At 40.9% G+C, this 24465-nt stretch overlaps 1 protein-coding gene across 1 annotated transcript; it reads left to right on the forward strand.

Annotated features, from left to right (window-relative positions):
• The first annotated feature begins 5826 nt into the window (after positions 1 to 5826).
• On the forward strand, positions 5827 to 23924 carry LOC105926159 (L-threonine ammonia-lyase). The gene is made up of 11 exons (XM_012862376.3): positions 5827 to 6171; positions 11375 to 11696; positions 13399 to 13515; positions 13676 to 13917; positions 14471 to 14636; positions 18279 to 18378; positions 19165 to 19240; positions 19445 to 19570; positions 21737 to 21904; positions 21989 to 22046; positions 23445 to 23924. Exons 1-11 carry the CDS (start codon positions 6056 to 6058, stop codon positions 23541 to 23543), a joined length of 1590 nt encoding a protein of 529 aa, XP_012717830.1. The 5' UTR covers positions 5827 to 6055; the 3' UTR covers positions 23544 to 23924.
• Positions 23925 to 24465: the final 541 nt, after the last annotated feature.

Below are 24465 nucleotides of genomic sequence, written 5' to 3' on the forward strand. Positions count from 1 at the left end.
GAGAGCGACGCAGGAAAAAACAAAACTTTTTTATTTTTTTATGTGTTTGTGGCTCTAGTGGCACGCGTTTTATTGACTGAGCTGACAGGAAGAGGGGGAAGACAGGCGGCAAAGCGCTGCGGGTCGGAGTCGATCCCGGGCCGACCGCGTTGAGGACTAAAGGCCTCCTAACATGATTTACGCTAACCGCTCCGCCACGGGCCCCGCGTCCGCCCGGAAAACAAAACTTGCCAAATCCGGTCGGGAGAAGGGCAAAAACATGGTTTCCACCAACAAAAGCCTTCAGAGGCGTTCTCTGATGTTCTTTTAATGAAACAATATTAGGTAGGTTGGACAACATGGAAGAAATAGCAGCATCAATGTTAACGCTTGCTTCCTCGATGCGAGCCGCCATTGTTGTCTGAATCAAAACACTCTCACGATCGCTTCTTCACTACATCACATCTATGAAACTCCAGCCCTGCGTCCTGATTGGCTGGACAATAAAATTGGTTGAAGAAATCACTCTCTATGGGAGATGTCCCAGATGGATGTGAGTGAAGCTAGGCGGAGCGACATCAATCTGGCTAGGGTCAGGTTATCGTTTCGCCTCCATGTTTGCAAAGGATAAATGCACAAAACAGCATCACTTTTCAGAGGAACATGTCTAGTGAAGAAGTAACTCATAGCTTTATAGGACGAGCTGCTTTATTTGTCATTGTACATACAATGAATTTTCGTAGATCAGACCTAACCAGCATGTCTTTAGTGGTTGGGAAAACCAGAGCGCCTGGAGGAAACCTACACAGACACGTAGTGAACATGCACAGAAAGGACCTGGCTGAGCCAAGGACTCAAACCTGTGACCTTCTTGCTGTGAGGCAAGAGTGCTAACCACTGGACCACCATGCTGCAAAGGCTGTTAGCAAGAGAACATTTCAACCCACTGGACATGCTCTCCACGACAGAGTCACCTGTTACTGTTTTGTTAAAATGTTAGAAATCCTGTCTTTAAACCAACAGTGAAAGCCTCCTGCTCCCACACCCAGCTCTTGAGCAACACCTTAGCTGAGGCTGCTTCAGCGGGAGGAGTTTCCACCAACCATGGTTCTGTTTTGGACATCCCAGTTAAAATGGGCTGGGCAAATTAAAGGGACAGGCGTCCTGGTTCCCACAGACAAAGGCTCCCCACTCTAGAGCGGAAGTGCGACGCCATGATAAGTGCCGTACGAATAGTCCAGTCAGTAAGGAAGGAGGTAGGAAAAGGAGCCTGGATGCTTCCTCTCACAGCTCCTTTAGCATAGGAACCTCGTGATGTCCCTCTAAGGCAGTGAACGGACAGACCTGGAAGGTGGAGGAGCAGAGCCGAAAGCTGGCTGTGCTGGAACACAGATTGGCTTCGGTGGTTGGACTTAATGGTAGATGGGCTAAAATCTGGAAGTGTTTTTGCGGAAAAGCCCAACAATTTGGAATATTGGATTTATTTGAAGCCAGCATAAACTTAAAGCTGACAGAAATATAAACACTTCACCCAAACAGACACACATAACTGATGCTCAAAAATACAGATGAACTGACACGCGACTAGTCTCAAATGTTTACCTTTCTGCAAATATGTGTCCCGTGTTATTTGTGCTTCTTGTGCTTCTCGTCGTGTTTTTTTTTTTTTTTTGTCGGATGCTTCACTCTTTATTCGTGAGAGCATAAATTGTCAAGCATCTGTCTTTTTTTTTATCTCCCTCCACTTCACCCAGGTGGTTGTAATCTTCCTTTTACAGATTCAAGGGAAGCGCCTTGTGGACACTGTGTAACAGTGTCCTTGGCAGCACGGCCTCAGTGAACCGTCTCCCCCCTGAAATGTTTGTGATGTTTATGTTATGGTGATGGTACTGAAACAGCAATTTCCCTCCGGGATTATTACAGTATATCTGATTCTGATTCTGATTACCTGCGCTCAGGTACTATAAGGAATCCCACAATCCTTTGCGTGATATGACGTATCAGCACAGCCCACCTCACGGCAATTAACAAAAATGTCTGGAGAGCAGAGATTGTGCTCTTTGTAGTTCATTTTCTGAAGGCTGTAGGCCCAGATTCTGGACATAGTCTGTCTGAAATCGCCACAGCAGTCCGAAGCTCCTTTCCTCCCCACGAAAGATTTCTTACCGTTACTCACCATAATGTGCCTGAAATGCCTTTTCAGTCAGTTACGATCCAACTTTTTGAGTTCTCTTTAAACTTTAAATGGTCTGTCTACTATAAAGCTCCACTACGCTGTGTGGCTCCAAAGACCTCTGTTTATAATTCTGTTTGTAGTTTTAGAGAAACATTTATGCCGATTTTGGGTGAATTTTTTTTCAACAAAGTACAGTGTTTCGCAACCAAAGGTCAAAGCGCGCTTTTTCCTGGCAAGATGCGTGTTTTAATGCATTTTTGATGTCCTTCCCACATTGTGGGTGGGAAGCCAAAAAAAAAAAACATGATGAACAAGCTAGAATTAAAGCAGCACTTTAAATAGTGAGAGTTTTGTTTCAGAGCTGACACGTTGGCACTCTTAATGACTTCCATTGCAGGCGATTTCAATCTGAGGACTTAACAAAGGGGATGCAACGTTTAGTGATTATCCTTGTGTGTTGGGGATTAGGAGCCTGACTATCACACCAATAAAAGCAATCACTGTTTTACTGCGACACTCATGATCTGCTCCGAGGACTCCTCAGAAACGTTGTGAGCCAAGAGAACACCTCGGGGAGTTGGTTTATTCCCCGTGAATGCGTACTTTATATCTGCCATCCTTCTTTTCACAGAGCCTAGACTTTGGCTTCAGGAGCTCTCTCCAGTAATATTCCTGGCATCTCTGTTGGCTGCTAAATTCAGCTTTGAGGAACACGTTGGACACCTGATCAGAGGCGAACAGGAGCCGCACCACCTGCTGGGATTTAACTGGAGCCCGTTTTACTTTTCAGCCCTCCTTTGTTTCAGTCCCGGTTATATAGCTGACGAACTGTGTCTGTGTTGCTAAAGTTTAACCACTGCGGCGACATAATTTCTCCCTGATCCAAACCACTCAGGTCTTCTGGCTCCAGCCTACTCTGCATACCTAGAACCAGAACCAAACATGGAGAAGCAGCATTTAGTTCCTATGCTCCAATTATCTGGAACAAACTTCCAGAAAACTGTAAAGATGTGGAAAACCTTAGTTCCTTTAAATCAAGATTAAAAACACATTTGTTTAAAATTGCCTTCAACTGTCCTAGTTAACTGAATCACCACTTTTTTGTTCTATTTTCTATCTATATTTTATTCCTACTTTCTTTTATTCTGTTTTATTTTGCTATATTTTAATCATGTAAAGCACTTTGCATTTATGGAGGACCAAGTCTTCCATATCTAAAAATAAATACAGAAATAAATAAATGCTCAATAAATAAATAAGAATACAATTAATTGCCACCAAATTAATAAATGTAGGTAGAAATTAAATTATACAGTGAGACATAAATGTATATATCTCTTTTAATTAGCTTATTTATTTATTTGCCTTTGTAATAATTACCTTATTTATTTATTGTGCGTTATAATCTTCAACTTTATTTATTAATTACTTATATTTTTTAAGTATTTATTTATGTGCATGTTATAATATTTTTGTCTGTTTTATTCTTCCTTTGTATTTTTTTACCCTATATATTTCTGTGATGCTATTTATTTCTGCCTGTCCTTTTTACATTTCTGCCTGTCCTTTTTACATTTCTGTATGCATTTCTGCCTCATTATGCAAATGAGGAGGGGCTGTGTCTTAAGGGCTCAACTTCTTCCCATTGGTTGGTTAGCATTTTACTGCATCGGTCAAATCTACATGGCTTTCCCCCGCACTAAAGAATTGTTTAGTAATTTCAAACTCAGCAGGCAGACGTTCAGTGTCCAACCTCTTAAGGGAAGCTGCTAATAGACTGGAAGAATTAGAACGCTGTACATTTGGGATCTGAATGTTTTTTTTATGGTTTCAGATTCGGCTTTTCCAGATCAATAACTATTCGGCGGATGATTTATTCTACAAAACAGACACCTCTCTGCAACCACAGCAAGGCAGACAGTGAGCTACAACCATAGTTTCCTCAAAACGAGTCTCCCATCGCGCTGGGTGAATTACATTAGACCCTATGCAGAGCTCGCTTGATAAGAAAATACTGTAGTTGATTATAAAAGTCCCGTTGACTCCACGGAGTCATCTAGCTCATGGTTGATCCGGTTGAGGGACTCCGATTTCGGCCAGCGTCTCTCAGCTGCTCCCTCCTCCCACACGCGGTGGTGCATTTAGGGACCGTCAAAAAACATTTGAACCAAGCACTCTTGAGAAACAAAAGTCAATAAATTCCGTATCTTGTGACCACCTATGACAAAACTAATATAAAATCAAGCCACTAAAAAACATCTGTAAGGAAAAGTCCCAATTTTTGTCTTGAAAATTGAAAATAGCTTAAAAATGAATAAAAACAAATGTGCCTTACAGATTTTATCTATTGACATCAATTTATATTAGTTTATCTTAGCTGGTCACAAGATAATACATTTATTGATTTTTATTTCTCAAGAGAGCTTGGTTCAAAAGTTTTTTGACAGTCTCTAACTGCACCACCGCGTGTGGGAGGCGGGAGCAGCTGAGAGACGCTGGCCGAAATCGGAGTCCCTCAATCGGATTAACCATGAGCTAGATCCCGTTGACTCCGTGGAGCTTGAATGTCCAATATCCAAATTCAAACCAACTCCACTGCGGTGCTGGATCATGCTTAAAGACGCAGCGTGAACCCCAAGTGTTGCAGCTGAGGGGAAATGTTGGCTCGGCTTGATGAAACTCCGCCTCCTTCACAAATTAGACCAACATGGATAGAATAATGATAATCTGTAGTGCTTTTTATTGCCATGATGTAGCAGCTTTCCTTAAGAGGTCGGCCACTGAACGTCTGACTGCTGAGTTTGACATTACTTAACAATGCTTTAGTGCGGGGAAAAGCCATGTAGATTTGACCGATGGCAGTAAAATGCTAACCAACCAATGGGAAGAAGTTGAGCCCTTAAGACACAGCCCTCCTCATTTGCATAATGAGGCAGAAATGCATACAGAAATGTAAAAAGGACAGGCAGAAATGTAAAAAGGACAGGCAGAAATAAATAGCATCACAGAAATATATAGGGTAAAAAAATACAAAGGAAGAATAAAACAGACAAAAATATTATAACATGCACATAAATAAATACTTAAAAAATATAAGTAATTAATAAATAAAGTTGAAGATTATAACGCACAATAAATAAATAAGGTAATTATTACAAAGGCAAATAAATAAATAAGCTAATTAAAAGAGATATATACATTTATGTCTCACTGTATAATTTAATTTCTACCTACATTTATTAATTTGGTGGCAATTAATTGTATTCTTATTTATTTATTGAGCATTTATTTATTTCTGTATTTATTTTTAGATATGGAAGACTTGGTCCTCCATATGCATTGTCTTTGTACTGAATTGTGCTATATAAATAAATTTGCCTTGCCTTGCCTTGCCTTGCCTGATATTTGCTCTTTCTTATAGATGCATTCCCCTTCGAGGCAGCAGCAGCGAATCAAAGAAAAGACGAGGCGTGCCGCTCCATTTTCCTAAACTTTTAGGCGACAAATTTCAACCCAAAGTCTTTGATTTTCTCGTCCCATGCAGGTTTTTTTTTTTTTTTTTTTTTACTTCTGTGTGGTGGAGCTTCCAGTTCACCGGTCTCCAGATAAACCCTAATTCCACATCTATCTCCTTAGACGGTCTGATTAGCAGCGCGTCACAGAAAGGGGAAGTAATCCGGGCCCAGGAATAGAGCCACAGCAGAGACGCTCCACGGCCACCATGTGTCCATGGGTAATCCACTCTTAAGTAACTCCGGGCTTGGGATGGAGTGAGGGAGCTCAGCCGGGGGGAGCAGCACCAGTCAGTGTCCTGTCGTCCCTCGGACACACCGCCGCCGGAGCAAGGAGAGGGATTCGGTCTCCAGCTCGCGAGAGAGAGAGGGAGCTTCCTCTGTCAGGATGAACTTTGCCGCCCAGTTATTCTACTCGAGCTACCTGAGCGAGCGGCTGGAGCGTTTGTTCTCACCGAGACCTGCGATTAAAGACAGCGAGGAGAATGACCCCTTCTGGGAGAGGTGGGAAATACCGACGAGTAGAGACCCAGACCCCTGCCCTCCTCCGACAGACCCCTGTAGCGACAGATCTGCTCTAAGATACAAACTCCACCGCCTACGTCTAGAGTTTGATGGTTTTTGCTCCTCTATGCCCCTTTTTGATCTGCAGCACGCTTGTTCAGGTACATCCTGAAATCCTTGTTGCAAAAGGGAATCCCACAAAAGCAGCATTGATCCTCCAAATCCTTTATCTGGTTCTACAGGCTTCAATTACTGACCAGGCGGCTGAAAAAAAAAAATCAGCTCTTCTTCTACCTCCCCATTGTTTTCCTCTCCCAGTTCTCCATACTCTCAAACTCCGTCATAATCCTGTTTCTCTTTTTGGTTTGTTTGGTGATTTTGAGCGATTCTGCCTGAAAATCAGAGGGAAACCAAAAGCTTGTGGAGAAGAAGAGCCTCTTAAGAGTCGTTTTGGGAAAGGACTCGCTTGCCTTGTCGCGTCTAAATCCAAATCTTTTGGTTTGTCACTCACGAAGGCTAAAGCTACCAAATCTGAGAAATGCGAGGCAACTCCTAGAAAAAAAAAAAAGCTGTGACGAAGCAACCTCAGCAGTCAGTTTGCAGAAAATGCTTCAGTTTCTCTGAATGAACTCTTTCACGAAAAAGCCTGACATTAAGAGGCAGATTATGATAAAAGCCTGCTGGGTTAAAACGCCTCCGTCACCTTTTTTGCTTCATCCTCAATCTTTATTATTTTTTTTTTTAAGTAAAATAAGCTTTCGCTCATCGCTTGATCTCCTCATCTTCTCATTTGAAGAGGTACTTCAAGGTCGCTGTGTTTTTCTTTACCTTTCTTTGATGCTTTTTTTGTTGTTGTTGTTGAATACGGCCCTTGAATGAAAGCTCCTTTATCGCTGCTGCAGCTTTAGGCTTCGCTCTTATTCCCATTCACAATAATAGGGGCACTCTGTATAGCACCGGACTAGAAATAATTGGAGCAGAGAGCGATAATGGATCTGTGAGCCCGGGTGAAAGGTGAATGTGCTACTTATAATAGATCACGGTGAAAGAAATAGAGCAGGGTGGTGTCTGCAGAGTGTTGGCGTCACCCGGAGATATGGCTGAGAGAGCAGCTCCACCTGGTGGATGTCTGCCAAAAAATAAAAGCACATCCACTAAATCCATTTTGATTTGTTTTAGTGCCTAAGCACATTACTTAATGCATTGCAGGTAATCCTTTATGTAGCAGAAAGCCTGCTCTATAAATTACACTTTGAGACATGCACCTTGGAAAAAAAAAAAAAAAAAAACAGTCTAAACCAGGTTTGTTTGGTGTCCTTTGAGAAATGAGAGAATATGAAGCAAAATTAAACAAATCAGATGAATTGTCCCATCCTGTGTCCACTTACCAGGCTGTTATAAATCAAGCTGTCTTGCCTTCAGTCCTTAATCACCACTTAATTTGCATCTCCCTAAAAAGAGGAGCCGGACTAAGCAATAAATCATAAGTAGGCTTATTGATGTGATCAATCACCGACAGTTAAAGCCGAGTTGATGTGAAAGGTGAATCAGTTCATCTCAGAGTGAAAAATGAACCCTATATTCAGGGTTTTATTGAACATCTCTAGTCTTCTTGAGGTCAGTGACATTTCTCAGAAATCTCAGAAACTTTAAAAAAAAAAAAACGTAACAGGTCTCTTTTAGCGAGAAAGTCTACAGGCATCGAACTGAAGTGAATATGTGGACATTTTTAAAAGCTGGGTACGCCTGACAGGTCCTAGAAATGGCTATGGAGGACCAACCCTGACACAATTAAAAATAAATATGGAAAGTACATGCTCAATGAACATATCAGCATAAAATACATACAAAAAATACAGCAAATAAATAAATGTAAGCAGTAATTAAAATATACAATCAGATATAAATATAAATATCTCTATTTACTTATTCCTCTTTTTAATAAGCACCTTATGTATTGTTCATTATAGTTGTCATCTTTATTAATTAGTGAGTTTTTTTTTAAATGTTTTTATTTCTGTGTATGTTTTAATATTTTTGTCTGTTTTATTGTTCCTTTCTATAGTTTTACCCCATTAATTTCTTCAACCGTATTTATTTATGCCTCTCCTTTATCCATTTTTGTATGCATTTCTGCCTCATTATGCAAATTAAGGGGGGTGGGGGTTCTTAAGGGAACAACTGCTCTTTATTTGTTGGTTAGCATCAGATTCCATAGCTAGAATCTACATGCTGATACCGACCATAGCCACAATGGATCAGCACTGCAAAAACGGAACTAGAAATAAGTAAAACCTTCTTGAAATCAGTGTATTTGTTCTTGATTGGAGCAGATAAATAGGATGATCTGCCAATGGAATAAGATGTTTGCACTTTAATAGGAATAACTCATCTGCATCATCTTATTTTAAGTACATTATGTCTAATTATCTTATTTTAGGGGTCAACTACTCATTCCATTGGCAGATCATCTTATTTACCAGCTCAAAATCAAGGACAAATATAATTTGTAATAAAATGTTACTTATCTTTTGTTCCGTTTTATTGCAGTGAGTGAGCTGCTTCATTTAACAACTTGATTTGAAAACAACGCTGTAGTTCCAGATGACATTATTCCAGATTATATTTAAAATGAGTTAAGTCATTTTTAAGTGTGGGATGGGCAGCTAAATCCATTACTAAACTGCTAACTTAGTCAGAGTTCCTAAGTGACGTCAACATCATGCAAAAAAAAATGTTTTTTTCATCTTTCAGCAAAATGCCACCACCAAACAAATGGCTTGAACAACAGCAGGACTGACTTTGTTTTCTTAAAAAGAGTAACACCAGTGTGACGAGATCAACACCTAATCATACTCAGCTGTTTAACATGCCTGATATTATATTAGAAATGTGCAATAATATCTAATCAGGAGAATGATCATGCATAATTAGGTAGTGAAGCAGTTGAAGCGATGATGGTGGAAAGACTGAGGAAGCTCTGGTGAGGTCTTAAATCATTAGTGATAATAGATTACGAGAATAGATCCAGAAAGAATTATTGTTATACCTAAATTATTTGTTTTATTTTTGTGCATCTACGTCATGCTTATTTATTTATTGAGTGTGTATTTATTTCTGTATTTATTTGTATATTTATTCTTAAATGTGTCAGAGTTGGTCCTCCATAATCACGGTCACAAGGAGCTTTTGTTGTTAATCCTTGGCTGGCTGTTTCCCTGGGGAGTAAATAGGATGTAGCCACTCTTCAAAACAGGAAGAACAAGAGAACATTTCGTTAAAGAAAGGGAGATGAGTGCTAAACTTTAACAGTCAGCAAACAGCAGCAAGGGGTGCAAAATGTTGGAACAAGAGCTGCGAAGTTTAAAACAACTGGAACAAACACAGTTGAAGGAAGTTTCTGTCAAGATCTGCAAGACTCACTGCTGAAGAGCTGCATTAAAGGGTGTGCCACTTAGGCAAGGTGCATTTATTTATAAAGCACTTTTCAGTAACAAGACAATTGAAAGTGCTGTACATGAAAATGGAAAAGACACATTTAAAACATGTAAAACAAGTTGGACTACAAACTTCAACATTAAGATTTATTGTCAACTCTACACAAATAGGTTAACAAAAACTGTTTAATTTGTTTAGAGGAACTCAGGCTTTCAGCACATTTACAGTTTTCTGAAATAAATGGAGTATAAAAACTAAATGCTGCTTCTCTATGTTTGGTTCTGGTTCTGGTTCTGCAGAGTAGGCTGGAGCCAGAAGACCTTAGTGGTCTGGAGGGTTGATACACTGATAACAAGTCTGTGATGTATTTAGGTGCTAAGCCATTCAGGGATTTATAGACTAACAGAAGGATTTTAAAGTCTATTCTCTGAGATACAGGGAGCCAGTGTAAGGACTTTAGAACTGGGGTGATGTGCTCTACTTTCTTAGTCTTAGTGAGGACGCGGGCAGCAGCATTCTGGATCAGCTGCAGCTGTCTGATCCACTTTTTTGGCAGACCTGTGCGGACCTGACTAAGGCTACGTTCACACTGCAGGTCTTAATGCTCAATTCAGATTTTTTTGTGAAATCGGATCTTTTTTGTGTAGTCGTTCACATTTCCAAATATATGCGACTTGTATGTGATCTCCTGTGTGAACTGAATGCGTTCAACCTAAGTGTCCCGCATGTGCACTCGAGGACGCGATGACGTCACACGTAGCAAGCGTCCTCAGTGTTTGTGAAAGTAAACAAGGATTATAATGCTGGCGCGCATTTTGCGGTCATAAATCTATTTTCTAACCGGAGCTTTCTCTCCATTGACTGCTCTCCTCATTGTAGTCCACTATGGATGTCGTCTTTCTTCCCGCTTCTGCATAGCAGGACGCAGAATAGTGACGTTTGTCGAGTATTGGTGACTTACAGGTCCGATAAATGCGACCCGGCCGTACAGACACAGGTCGCATTTGAAAAGATCAGATACGTATCGGATTCAGGACCACATATCCAAGTGGCCTGGGTCGCATTTGAAAAAATCTGATCTGTGTTGTTCAGACTGTCATAAAAAGATCAGATCCAGGTCGCATATGGGCAAAAAAATCGGAATTGGGTCATTTCAGGCTGCAGGGTGAACGTAGCCTAAGTCTCTGGGCTATCAACATACCAACTGGTTGTTTGGGAGGCATGGCAGTCCTACTATCAGAGATGTTTACATGCAAAGTTTGAACTCTATTGGGACACTAGCTGGAATCCACTAGAGGATACTGAGATACAGCTTTTTGGCAGTAAACCAGAAATACTTACTGCAAAGTGTGGTGGATGGTCAGTTCCTGTTGTATCAACCCCAGGAACCTTGTTCTGGTGCACAACATCAGAAAGACTCTCAAATATGGAGACATTTTACATAAAAATCTGGTAGCATCCATCGGTAAACTGAAGTTGATCATAATTGGGCCAAATCAAAGTTCAGTGGTTGAACAGACAAAATAATCCACCTCCTCCCATGACCGTCTCACTCAACCAACCTAGATCTCACAGAAAAGCTGCAATTGTGCATCTGGTAGATATCTTTGAACTTTTTTCCCTGTTGAATAAACAAACTCAAGTTAAAAAGTTAGAGGTTGTTTCTCTGTTTGAAAGTCACAACTACAGCTTTAGACCGACACTTTCCGACAAGGACGTCAGGACTTAAAAGTTGTGTTCCACCCTTTTGCTTTTATTATTTCAGAGAGGAACTGCGTCTGGGCCCCAGTCAGCCGGGCGGCTCCTACAAAGCCGTCTGTAACGGCACCTCGGGCCGCCGGCCTACTCTGATCGAACCAGAGCGTCTCAAGGACTTTGGCGAGGAGGAACTTCTCAATGGAGACGTCAGGTTTCACGAAGTCAAAGCGGTTGCACCTCCTGAAATAAAGCTAATGGATCCCCCGAAAATCAGAAGAGTGAGTGAGTTCAGGATCGTCCCCAGGCCTCCAGTTCAGTACCTCCGCTTTGAGGACATCAGCGCCGCAGCCTTCACCATCCAGTCAGTGATACAGAAGACACCTTGTACGGTATGCTGGTTGCATGAAATAATGCTGATGTAAATAGAAAGAGGAGTATATTCAGCTTTCGGGGAGCTAAAGGAAGCTTTGCCATAAAACAGGAAAGAGCTTAGAAGTTCAAACATTTGAATAATTGTATTCATTGGCAGAAACATGTTCTGGTCCTGATATTTAAAAAAAGTAATAGTACAGAATAGCACATTGAGTTTTCTTTTCACATGTAAGAGTGGATAGACTTTAGTCACCCTAAGAGCTTAAGTATTTCTTGATTCTGTCTCATAGTTACTGGAAAAACAACTTTATCTAAAAAAAAGAAAAGGAGCAGATCCTCAACAAAGTGACGACCTCCATAAAAGCAGGAATTTGCTCCACCTTAGCGTCCAGGTGTGCGAAAACACAATGCCAAGGCAACGACCGATCAGCAATTACCTCAGAGAACAATTGCCATGAAACCGGTTAATCAGAAAAGGGTTACAAGGCAATTTCAGTTTAATGTGACATCCACCACTTAGTGAAATTTCTCCATATTAGAAAACATTTAAGACGGCCACCAACACAGACGTCCCACAAATTCACTCCAAAGTCAAATCATGCAACGTTCAGAGAAATGACAAAAAAGTCAACAGCTCCATCTCAGATTCTGCAGACCTCGGTCAATTAATGGTTAATTAGCTGAAGTTCCTGACAGGGCAATCAGAAAAAAGAGCTGCAACAACATCTTTTAAGGAGATGAGACCGGATATATGAGAAATGTGGTCATAAAGCACAGCTGAAAACCAAACACGGTACATCAGCACAAACCCACTCATTTCAAGCACGCTGATGGTGATCTGGGCTTGTTTTGTCTAAACAGGAGCTTCTCTGTATAGTAAAGCATTTTGGAGTCAAATGTGAGTCCACCGCTCAAACAGCTGAAGCTTGAGAAGCAACAGGTCCGGATCAACAGGTCCGGATCAATGCCCAGATCTCAACCTGATCGTAATGCAGTGGTGATACGGGACATAAATAGAAACAAACGTCTGCAAACGTCAACGAACTAAAGCACCTTAGCGAAGAAGAGAGGAACACATTTCCTTCTGAATGACTTACAGATTTGATAGGAACCACTTCTGAATGTTATCGCTCCTAAATTTGATTGTATAAGCTGCTGAATTCATGACTGTGTTGACTGCATCCTATTTCCTTTTGGGACAAGTAAAGTATTTCTGAATTGAACTAACTATTGCACTGCAAAAACATAACTAAAAATAAGTAAAATTTTCTTGAAATGAGTGTATTTGTCCTTGATTTGAGCAGGTAAATAAGATTATCTGCCAATGGACAGAGTAAGTTTACCCCTAAAATAAGATAATTAGATATAATGCACTTGAAATAAGTTGATGGAGATGAGTTATTCCTATTTTAAGTGCAAAAATTTTATTCCATCTTATTTACCTGCTCAAATAAAGTACAAATACATTAATTTCAAGAAAATGTTAAGTTATTTTTAGTTAAGTTTAGTCTGTTTTAGCAGTGGATGACTTTCTGTCTAAACTACTGAGCATCGCCTCCATCCATCCATTATCTCTACCCGTTTATCCATGCAGGGTTGCCGGTCCACCAGGCGTGGCCTTAATGTCTAAACTCAACAGAAAACAGCTGCTAGAGAACCCACTTAAATCTAAATTAACAGGGAATATTAAATGATTAATGCTGCTTCTTTATTGCGCAGTATTCCAGGCTGTCCAAACAGTACGGGATGGAGATCTACCTGAAGAAGGAGCACCTGCACTACACATGCTCCGTGAAGGAGAGAGGAGCGCTGTACCTGCTCACCTCCCTCACACAGGTAAAAGCTAACCAGGAGGAGGCGAAAAGGGAGTCTGATTCTGTCGGCCCGGCTGCAGCTCTGGGCCACGCTTTAAATAAAATGTCACAAACCCGCATGTCTCTCCTGTACGCCTGTGGGGGACGATGAGGGTGACGGGAGTGAGTTTGTGTCCCTCCAGGAGCAGCAGAGGAAGGGTGTGATTGTGGCCACCGACTGTAACTTTTCCATGGCTGTGGCTCACCACGCCGTAGAGATGAAGATCCCGGTGTTCGCCATCATGCCGTCGAGCTGCTCCTCTCCCCGTCTGCGGACCTACAGGGACTATGGCGCCATGGTCATCTCCTACGGCGGCACCGGCCACGACTCCCGGAACCACGCCCGCCATCTGGCCAAAGAGAACGGATACCTCTACCTGGAGGAGTCAGTCTCCGCATGCTCACTTCAAAATGAGTTCATGTGCATTTACTGCGTGTTCTTAATGTGTAAGATAAGATAAGATAAGATAAGATAACATAAGATAAGATAGTCTTTATTGATCTCACATTGGAGAAATTCACTTGTCACATCAGCTCAATAGTCAGTCAATAGTCAGGAGAAGGTGCCAAAAGTAGGAAAAAGTGCAGTTATATACAGTGTACCTTCCTATATACAGTGGATCAAAAAGAAAATGAGAAAAAAATAAGAATAAAAATACAAAAGAAATCAGAGTAGGCAGATGATGTCATATGTACTTTCACGGTTTAAGTAAAATTTGTATTGACATATATTCACTTGGTGATAGCAGCAGAAGTTACCTCTTTCAGGATCATTGCACAGATTATAGCACAGTGTATTAAATAGATTATTGCACATTAGTTATTGCACATTGGTTATTACAGTTATGGTTACAGTTACAGTGCAGCATTGTATAATCTGATAGCAGCAGGGATGAGTGTGTGGCGGGGAAATAAAAATCTTTCCAAATTGTTTCCAGAGATGAAAGTGAAGCCTACCTAGCAGGACTGGGAACTGTGGGCATGGAGATCTTTGAGCAGGTGCCCAAAGTGGATGCAGTGATCGTTCCTGCGGCAGGACAGTATGGACTCCTGGCCAGCACCGCTGCAGCCGTCAAACACCTCAACTCTCAGATTCTCGTTATAGTAAGTACACGTAAAAACTCAGACATTTAATGGCTGCTGCTTCACAGCGGTGCTATCATAGACATTATATACGTAGACGCGTCATTGGGCGGGTTCTGCTTATGCTGCGATGCGTCAGAGCGTCCGCCATGTTAAATGTGGCAAATCTGCAGTTACTCAGTCACTTAAACAGTATCAGAGGGACTTTAATCTCTGAATATACTTTGTATTCGTAGTATTTTTGTTTTTGTAATATTACAAGTTTATTTTCGTATCCCTTTAGCTTCATTCTCCTGAATTTATTCCCCTAAAGAATAAAAATATTTAAAATAATCTAACCTGGCCCTATTACTCCAGGAGTGAAATAATTCTGCAAACTGTGACTATTCTGGAAATGTTCCCTCTTAATTCTCATAATATGACGTTTTTCTCATAACATTATAACTTTTGTAGGGTTTTTTTACTTTATTGACCTAGGACTTTTATTTCTCATATTATTAGTTTTACCTCTTTAATACTCCCCCAAAAAGTCTGTTCCTAAAGGTTCACATGTGACACGGTTTTGTGAAATAATGAAGACCACAATGTTTAGATTTAACAAATCGATCCTTATATTCATAACACATACACACACACAAATATATATATATATATATATATATATATATATATATATATATATATATATATATATATATATATGTATGTATGTATGTATGTATGTGTGTGTGTGTATCTTGTATCTGCCTTCTATATATATATATATATATATATATATATATATATATATATATTTATATATATTTATATATATATATATATTTATATATATATATATATATATATATATATATATATATATACATATATATATATATATAGAAGGCAAATACAAGTAGTGAAATCAGCCCGAATACATTTCCATGCAGCACAGGAATGAGGTATCTTAACAGAACTCAACTTTTTTCTGCCACATACAATATGGCGGTGACGTTGACGTGCGAACCTGCGCCCTATGACGCGTCTAAGTAAATGATGTCTGTGGGTGCTATAACCACGGCTGTTGTTCCTGTTGGCTCCTTTCTATTGCAATGACTTCATTTATCTACGTTATGTTTTCCTTTTCTTTTCTGCCATGTTTTACTTGTTTGAACGCCTCTTTTTCACACAGGAGCTGTCTATAACTGTATGGAGACATTATTAGCAGTCCATGATACAGCAAATCCCTTTATGGAACATATATGGTACTTTCCAGAACTTAAACTGGGGTTTTACATATCTTAGATATTTATTAAATTTTGAGACTAACTTTCCAAAAGGTACCAAACTGCATGGGTAACTCACAGGTTTCAATCAAACAAAATTAAATTTACTTCCTTGAACCTACAGGTTACATCAAATGAGCATAGACGTTGCATTCGGGGACTTTTAGAACTTTTTGTATACTTTCAGCAAATTGTTTAACCACAACTGACATGTTGCTTTGACAAAATCGCTTTACAGAACCTTAATTTCATGGAATTTGTGTTTTATTTTCTGGAACTGACGGTTTGCTTTGGTAACTTTCTGAAACTTACAGGTTAATTTCACTGGACATTCATATTACTGTCTGGAGCATATATTTTCTTGGTGTTTGGAACACCACAAAATACCTTGCAATACACAAAAGGCCTTGCAAAACAACTTGCCATTTTTTATCTAAAATGGAGAAGATGAAGCTATATTATAAACAACCAATATTCCAAAAAAAAATTAAAAAACAAACAACTGGACTTGTTTTCCGTAGTTGAAGATGTTTCGCTTCCTCTCCAGGAAGCTTTCTCAATTCAAAAAGTCTGGAGTAATGTGGAGTAACAAGCTATATACTATTGCCCAAACAATGGCCTAGTAATGGCTTAGATAAAATGCAAATTCAACAGAAACAGGACCACCCCTTAGTAAACAACCAATAGGACTAAACACCATAAAACGTCAGCATACATAACTGTTTATTTGGACCTCCGTCCCGGTCTCAAACCGCAGCCAGACTCCCTGTATTCAGCACCATCCATCTTTCACTCAACTTGGACCCATTTCCCAGTTCCTGCTGCTGAAAAAAACATCCCCACAGCACGATGCTGCCGCCACCATGTTATCCTGATGTGTTGGGTTTGAGCCAGACTTTGGCTACGTTCACACTGCAGCCTGAAGTGACCCAATTCCGATTTCTTTGCCCATATGCGACCTGGATCTGATCTTTTTATGACAGTCTGAACAACACAGATCGGATTTTTTTCAAATGCGACCCAGGCCACTTGGAAATGTGGTCCTGAATCCGATACATATCTGATCTTTTTCAAATGCGACCTGTGTCTGTACGGCCGGGTCGTATTTATCGGACCTGTAAGTCACCGATGCTCGACAAACGTCACTATTCTGCGTCCGGCTATGCAGAAGTGGGAAGAGAGACGACACCCATAGCGGACAACAATGAGGAGAGCAGTCAATGGAGAGAAAGCACCGGTTAGAAAATAAATTAAAGATCGCAAAAAGCGCGGCAGCATTATAATCCATGTTTACTCCTGCAAACACTGAGGACGCTTTGCTACGTGTGACGTCATCGCGTCCTCGAGTGCACATGTGGGACACTTAGGTTGAACGCATTCAGTTCACACAGTAGATCACATACAAGTCGCATATATTTGGAAATGTGAACGACACGCAAAAAAATCTGATTTCACAAAAAAATCTGAACTGAGCATTAAGACCTGTAGTGTGAACGTAGCCGTAAAGTTTTCCTTGGTGGCCAAAAGGTTCATTCTTAGTCTCATCTAACCAGAACTACTTCCAACATACATTTATGGAGTTGCCCACGTGGCTTTTGGCAAACTCTAAACGCGCTTTCTTGTTTTTAACACAAACTAAAGGCTTTTATTCTAGCCAGGACACACTCTCTTGGGTTTTAAATATGTTACTTTTTGGACCTGTTGATTTACTTGTACAATGTGTGCAGAACTTACAGAATACTTCCAATCACGTGACTTACAGGTTACTTTAACAAAATCTGACGCGTAATTTCACAAAACATACAATTAAATTTATGAAACGTACAGTTTATTTTTTGAGAACTTAAAGTCAGCTTTTGGTAAATTTCCAGAACTGGTGCAAGTCACTTCCTGGAATTTAAAGTTTAGTTTTTGGAACTTTATGTAAGTTACAGGTAGTAAAAACGGCATGTTGCTTTCGTTGAACATATCTATAATTATTAGTCTGGAAGGAAAACCGCTACTTCTAGAAAGATCCGGAACTTACAGCTGAGTTTTATGTAGCATAATTAGAAGACCCTATTATCGTCATGATCTGACAACCTGAGAACAGATACAGCAATTGTTCACAGTGCAAAGCATTGAAATAGAAAATAAATCCGTTTTTACTATTGCAGGGGGGTTCACAGTGTCTATATAAACTGTGAAAACATTCATGTGAAAACCAACCATTCAGAAGAGAATTACATCCCTAGGCGGATTCAGGGTTGATGGAACTTCGTCAATATTTGTATTTCAGTTCCCACTTCACAATCTGCCTTTTGGATCTTAATCACAGTAAACATTGCTTCCTCTAAACATATGACAGTATGGCATTATCAGTGCTTTGAGATATTCACTGTTGCACTTATTTTAACAGGGAATTGAACCAGAGGGTTTCCCGTTGCTGTTACAATCTCTGAAAACAGACGGCCCAGTCAAAAACATGCAGAGCTACCCAAATAAGAAACTGTATGGAGGTAAGTTCACGTCGCCTCTGGACGCTCAATGAAAACCTGCACTGTGGGTTGAGTTCATTTACAGTTATGGGGAAAAAAGATGATCATCAATACTTTACTATCATGAAAAGAAAACTAATTATATCCCATGATTCACCTTGGAGCCGCCTTCAGAAGCAAAAACTAAGTAGATGTTTTCCGTCTAATTTATCTCCTAAATTATTGTGGAGTAATTTTGACCCACTTTGCTGTCTGACCATGGTTCAGTTCACTGAGGTTTTCAGACATTCCTTCTGGACCGCTCTCTTAAAGCCCCACCGAAGCAACGTGAATCAGGTGGAGATCTGAACTGTGATCCATTGCAGCACCTTTTATTCCTTTCCTTTTTCAGCTCTTCTGCTGTAGATGTGCTGCTGTGTATCGGATCGTCCCGTTTATGGCTCGGTTTAGGCCAAGCTTCAGCCTTAGCATTTTACTCTTGAACACTTTAGTACATCGAGGAGTTTACTCCATGACTCCAAAGTGTCTTCAGATCACTTGGAAAGAGCTTTATAACCCTTCCTAATTTGATGGACTGCAGAAAATGCTTCTCCAGGGTCACTGCTGATGTTTTCCCTTTCTGCCGTTGTGTTTTAAGCACACAGACACACATCAAACTGCCCAAACGTTCTTATAGAGCCGGTCACACTGAAAATGCTCAGATGAATGAACTTCTTTTCCCATGACTGTAGAGCACATTACTTATTTAAATGCACGTTCATTTTCTTACAAGTTTCTTCTTACCCTATGATCATTTTGTGTTCTCAGATTTTACCGAGCGATCGCTTGGAGCAAACACCTTCCATCTGGCCAAGAAACTGATAGACAAAGTTATACCTGTCAGGTACTGCACCTCCATGACACATTTACGCCTTCTGACCTCCTTAAAGGTTTTTGTTTATCAGTTATTACTGACCATGTGAGACAAACGAGGCTGCGAGGTTATGGAACGAAGAATATTCTCAGCAATGTGATTTTTCAGACCTCGTTTGGCTAATTCCCAGTGCGATTTGAAGTTCACGTGTCTAATTTTTGTCTGTGTTCTCAGTGAGGAAGACTCTCTGGTGGCGATGCTGCGATTTCAGGAGGTGGAGCACTCCACAGTGGACCCCGTGGGAGCCATGGGACTGGCTGCCATATTGGCAGGGCAACTACCAGAACTAAGAGGGAAAAAGTAGGTCAGATATTTTAACATTGTAGAGGCTGAAATCCATCACAGACCATAGAGTTTAGTAACCTGACTAGCTAGGGTCAGGTTAAGAGTTTAGCGGTTGGCTTGTGCACATCAGTCTGGGTACAAATCATTTTAAAGGAGCAATAAGTAAGACGTTTACTGTAAAATTAACCAAAATCATTCTCGTTTATCACCTGGCATGGAAGGGACATGGAAGTCTCCATCAACTATGTTTTTCTCCTTTCAGAATTAGAGGTACCGTGTGGAAGTACTTCGGTGCACTCTATAGGCCATGTTTACTTCCTGGTTCCTGAGCCAGTCATATGAGAGTTCACATGGTTTCCAAAATAAAGCGCAGCATTTGGTGTTTTGTCTTAGCAAAAAGCCTCAGCCTGCAATCATGGAATCCAGTAAGAGAAGCAGACCAGAAACAGAACAGAAGACAACATCATATTACTAACCTGTGTGGGAGGCAGATCCTTTAGGAGCTATCAGGCTCCTTTCCTGTGGAACCAACTCCCAGTTTTGGTCCGTGAGGCAGACACCCTGTCTACTTTTAAGACTAATCTTAAAACTTTCCTTTTTGCCACTTATTGTTAGAGTGGCTCATGTTGCCCTGAGCTACCTTTATAGTTATGCTGCTATAGGCTTAGGCTACTGGAGGACATCAGGGCCTATTTTTCTCACTCTACTGAGTTCTACTGTTCTCTAGTTTTGCATTGCATTGAAATGACTATTGTCATTTCAGCTTTTAACTTTTTTTTTCTTCATAGTAGGTACACCTGGTCTGGCGTTCTGTTAGCTGTGACATCATCCAGAGAAGACGGCTCACCCGCTATTATCATCTAATGTAGAACAGATTACTAGATCAATGTGTGCTTCTGTGCTTTTTTGTCTCTCTTGTTGTGTCTCTGTTCTGTCTTCTGTAACCCCAGTCGGTCGAGGCAGATGACCGTTCATACTGAGCCCGGTTCTGCCGGAGGTTTTCCTTCCCGTTAATGGGGAGTTTTTCTTCCCACTGTCACTCCATGCTTGCTCAGTATGAGGGATTGCTGCAAAGCCATGTACAATGCAGACAACTCTCCCTGTGGCTCTACGCTTCTCCAGGAGGGAATGCTGCTTGTCGGGACTTTAATGCAATCAACTGGTTCCCTTATATCGAAACTTTTTGACCAATCTGTATAATATGATTGAATTTGACTTTGTAAAGTGCCTTGAGATGACATGTTTCATGAATTGGCGCTTTATAAATAAAATTGAATTGAATTGAGTAAAAATAAAGTGGCGTTTCACAGCAGCAATGGTCCGTCAAGGAAACGGCACAGGCTGTTGTCAGTGGCGGGCTGTTGTGTATGTGTTGTTCCAATTTGAAACACTAGATGTCATCATTACTTATTGCTCCTTTAAATGTACAGAAGTCCTGGGTTGGAATCCCACAGTCTGCTATTCTGGGGCTCCATCCAAATACGTCTTTTGGGTAAGAACTATTCGGCCAAAGCGGGAGTGTGTCAGCGTTCACTAGGATACGTGTTGTCTGAATAGTGCAGTCAGTAAGGAAAGGAGGTAGGAAAATGAGCCTGTCTGCTTCCTCTCACAGCTACTTTAGCATAGGAACCTCACGATCTCCCTTACCGGCATTAAGAAGCTAGAAGGACTCCCACAATCCTTTGCGTTACATGCCATATAAGCACAGCCCACCTCACAGAAACTATCAAAAATATCCGGAGGGAAGAGAGCGTGTGCTTTGTAGTTCATTTTCAGAAGGCTGTAGACCCGGATTTGACTCGCATCATCCATGTGCCTTTCTGCATGTAATGATGTCAGAATTAAAGCAGTCCGTAGCTCCTTTCCTCCACACAAAAGTGTTCAAGGAAATGGAGCTGGGAGCTATAATTAGACATTTTCAGATGGAGCCTTGGTCCCTGAGCAAGACCCTTAGGCCCCAGGATGCATCCTGGGCGCCACCCGGTGGCAGCCCACTGCTCCCTAATGGATGGGTTAAATCCAGAGGACAAATTTCAATGGAAAGTATGTTGCAGTGACAAATAAAGACAATTTAAAAACTCATGTTTGACCCAGTTGACATCATGGTTGTTTAACATTGTTGGCGGCAGTAATTCTTTTGGTTACCGCTCATTTTAACCTTCCAGCCTCTTTCTGCCTCAGGGTGGTTGTCGTGGTGAGTAGCGCTAACATGGAGCCGGACCTGGTGAGGCAGTGTGTGGACCGAGCCTTGGTGCTGGACGACCGGGTCAGTAAGTTCTCCCTGCAGCTGGGAGAATGGCCAGGAGACATGGCCAAACTGCTGGACGTGCTGTCCAGAGAGGACGTCAGGTAGGGACGCGTCTTTAGTCTTAATCTGTTCCCTTTTTGATGCAATCTTTGACTCCCCGCCACGTGTTTTATTTCCCCTCCTAGACTACTGGATGTGTGCCATCGCAGACACAGTGACAAGTCAGATGTCTTCAAAGCAAAGGTAGGCAGCTAATGTCCTCCTCCTTCGCAATCTAGTCATATACTTTTTTCATTACTGCACAATCTAACCAGCGAATAACAAAAAATAAACATCCATGCATTATATTAACTGTATAGGTACCAACCATGACATTGGATCACCAACATGTCCACGTATTGCATGTTAAAGGTGCAGTGTTTAGGATATAGGGACATCTAGTGGTGTTAGATGGAAACTTAAGCCAGTTTAATACCTTTGGACGTTAGTCTTTCTTTTGTTGAAAAACGGTGGATCTCCAGAGTAACTTTTTGGCGATGCAACACGGCAATAATGTGGTCGTACATGAGGACCTGCTGGTGTTTTTGTTGGATTAAACCGTTTAAATAACTACAAATGAAACATCCACAGCTAGAAATCTGATAGTCTTGCTTGTTTTGTTGCCCTTGTTTAACAAAAATCACAAGCAATGCAAGATCACTGTGTAATGAAGTTAGTTTGCATTCATTAATAGGTTTTACAGCTGTTATCATTCACTATTATCCCGTCATTAAGTAACAACACTCACACTCAGAAGATATCGCTCACTGTTAGAATTCAGGGGGAAACTTGACGGCCTTTGCAGGGTTTAGGGGAGCAACAGGGTCTGAAGGAAGCAGTGGGTGTGTTAGAGAACAAGAGGCAAATACTTAGCATTCACCAAGCATCTGTGGTGAAGCTGGCAGCATATCGGGTTCCTGCTTGGAGTCCAGTGGCAGTGTATCCATGACTGGGAGCACTGCAAAAAGGGATCTAAAAATAAGTAAATGTTTCTTGAAATTAGTGTGTTTTACTTTGATTTGAGCAGGCAAATAAGACTATTTGCCAATGGAATAAGATTTTTACACTTAGGAACAATTCATCTCTAAAATAACATAATTAGTTATCCTGCACTTGAAATAAGACAATGGAGATGAATTGTTCCTATTTTAAGTGCAAAAGTCTTATTCCATTGGCAAATAGTCTTATTTGCCTGCTCTAATCAAGGAAAATTACAATGATTTTAAGAAAATTTCACTTACTTTTAGCTCCCTTTTTGCAGTGAGCCAGCGGTGTGGCAACTTACGACAACATGGCTGCAATGACCAGTCCACACTTTCCATGTGCCAATAAATGCCACGCCATACTCAGCAGTCCTGGAAGCTTTTGGGGAAAAAAAGAAGCCCTTTTTTTCCCTTATGATCACACTTGCTTCACTTCAGTTCATATCAGTTCAGCACCTTACGAGGTGAAACATGGTGCGCTGCAGCAGTCAGAGAGTCTAATAAGAAAACACACATCAACACAACTTCCACTTTATTGTAATCAAACGTATCAACGAAGACAGAAAACGTTCCCTGCGTTCCCATAATTCTGACGCGTACGTCTCTGTTGTGCTGACAGGTGGAGTGCGTGGTGGAGACCAGGGATAAGACACAAAGCGCTCAGCTGCGCAAGACGCTGAACGAGCGCTACCCTTCGATATGCTGGCTGGACCGGTGATCAGAACAACTCTACGCGTTCCAACCCTGAGACAAGCTGGGGAACCTGGATCGGTTTCCCAACACATCCCAACCAACCTCAGGAAATGCTTGCACACAGAGAGGCTGAGAGATTATAGAACAATTATCAACCTAAGTTACTTCTGCTACTGTTGTTCCGTGAAGAGTGGCCTGGATGTAGCTCTTATAAGACTTAAACACTCTGAATTAGCTGCAGGTTGGACGGCGTGGCTGTACAAATGCAACACATAAAATAAATATTATCAAAGTATATATATATATATATATTTCTAAAATGCTGTACATACCTCTATATTTATACACCCCACGGTGTAGAAGTGTCCAAGAGGGAATGATCTCATAATAAAAGCAAAAAAACTGTGATTGGGTCTGTTTTTATGCTGTGTGTTTGCAGATTTTTGCAAGATAATTAAGGCAAAATGCATTTGCTGAGTAAATTCCCGAGAGTAGAAGAGACAGAGAATGGCGGTGTGCGCATTGTGTCTGCGTCGCCCACCGCTGATTTAACGGCCTGAGACAGCTCTGATGGTGTCAGGCCTGCTTAAGAGGAGCTAAAGCTCTTAAACGTCTTTAAGCAGAGGGCACCGTGAACCCGCACCATTGTTGCTGTGTGGTGCTTTGAGATGTGGTTCTGTTTAAATTCTGAGGCTGCACGCTCCTGCAGACCGACGCTAAAACAAAACTAAAACGATGAATATCCACACTGTTTCAGATGGATTCCTGGTTTTTATTTTCAGGCATTTTATTTATTTTATTTCATTATTCAGATTGACCGAATGTGGGATTTTACAATTTCTGGAACAAACAGTATTAATCGCTGCTGAGTCACTGTAGTAGATCAGAGCAAGGACATTTAGAACCACATTTTTTTCTTTTTTTTTTATCCCACAAAAATAATTTTA

This window comes from Fundulus heteroclitus, chromosome 22 (assembly GCF_011125445.2).
Source record: "Fundulus heteroclitus isolate FHET01 chromosome 22, MU-UCD_Fhet_4.1, whole genome shotgun sequence".
Classification (NCBI taxonomy): domain Eukaryota; kingdom Metazoa; phylum Chordata; class Actinopteri; order Cyprinodontiformes; family Fundulidae; genus Fundulus; species Fundulus heteroclitus.

Coding starts and splice junctions, on each gene's coding strand:
- LOC105926159 (XM_012862376.3), top strand. CDS start 6,056: ATGAACTTTGCCGCCCAGTTATTCTACTCGAGCTACCTGAGCGAGCGG. Junction 13,918..14,470: donor GGATACCTCTACCTGGAGGA/GTCAGTCTCCGC, acceptor AATTGTTTCCAG/AGATGAAAGTGAAGCCTACC. Junction 14,637..18,278: donor ACTCTCAGATTCTCGTTATA/GTAAGTACACGT, acceptor TTATTTTAACAG/GGAATTGAACCAGAGGGTTT.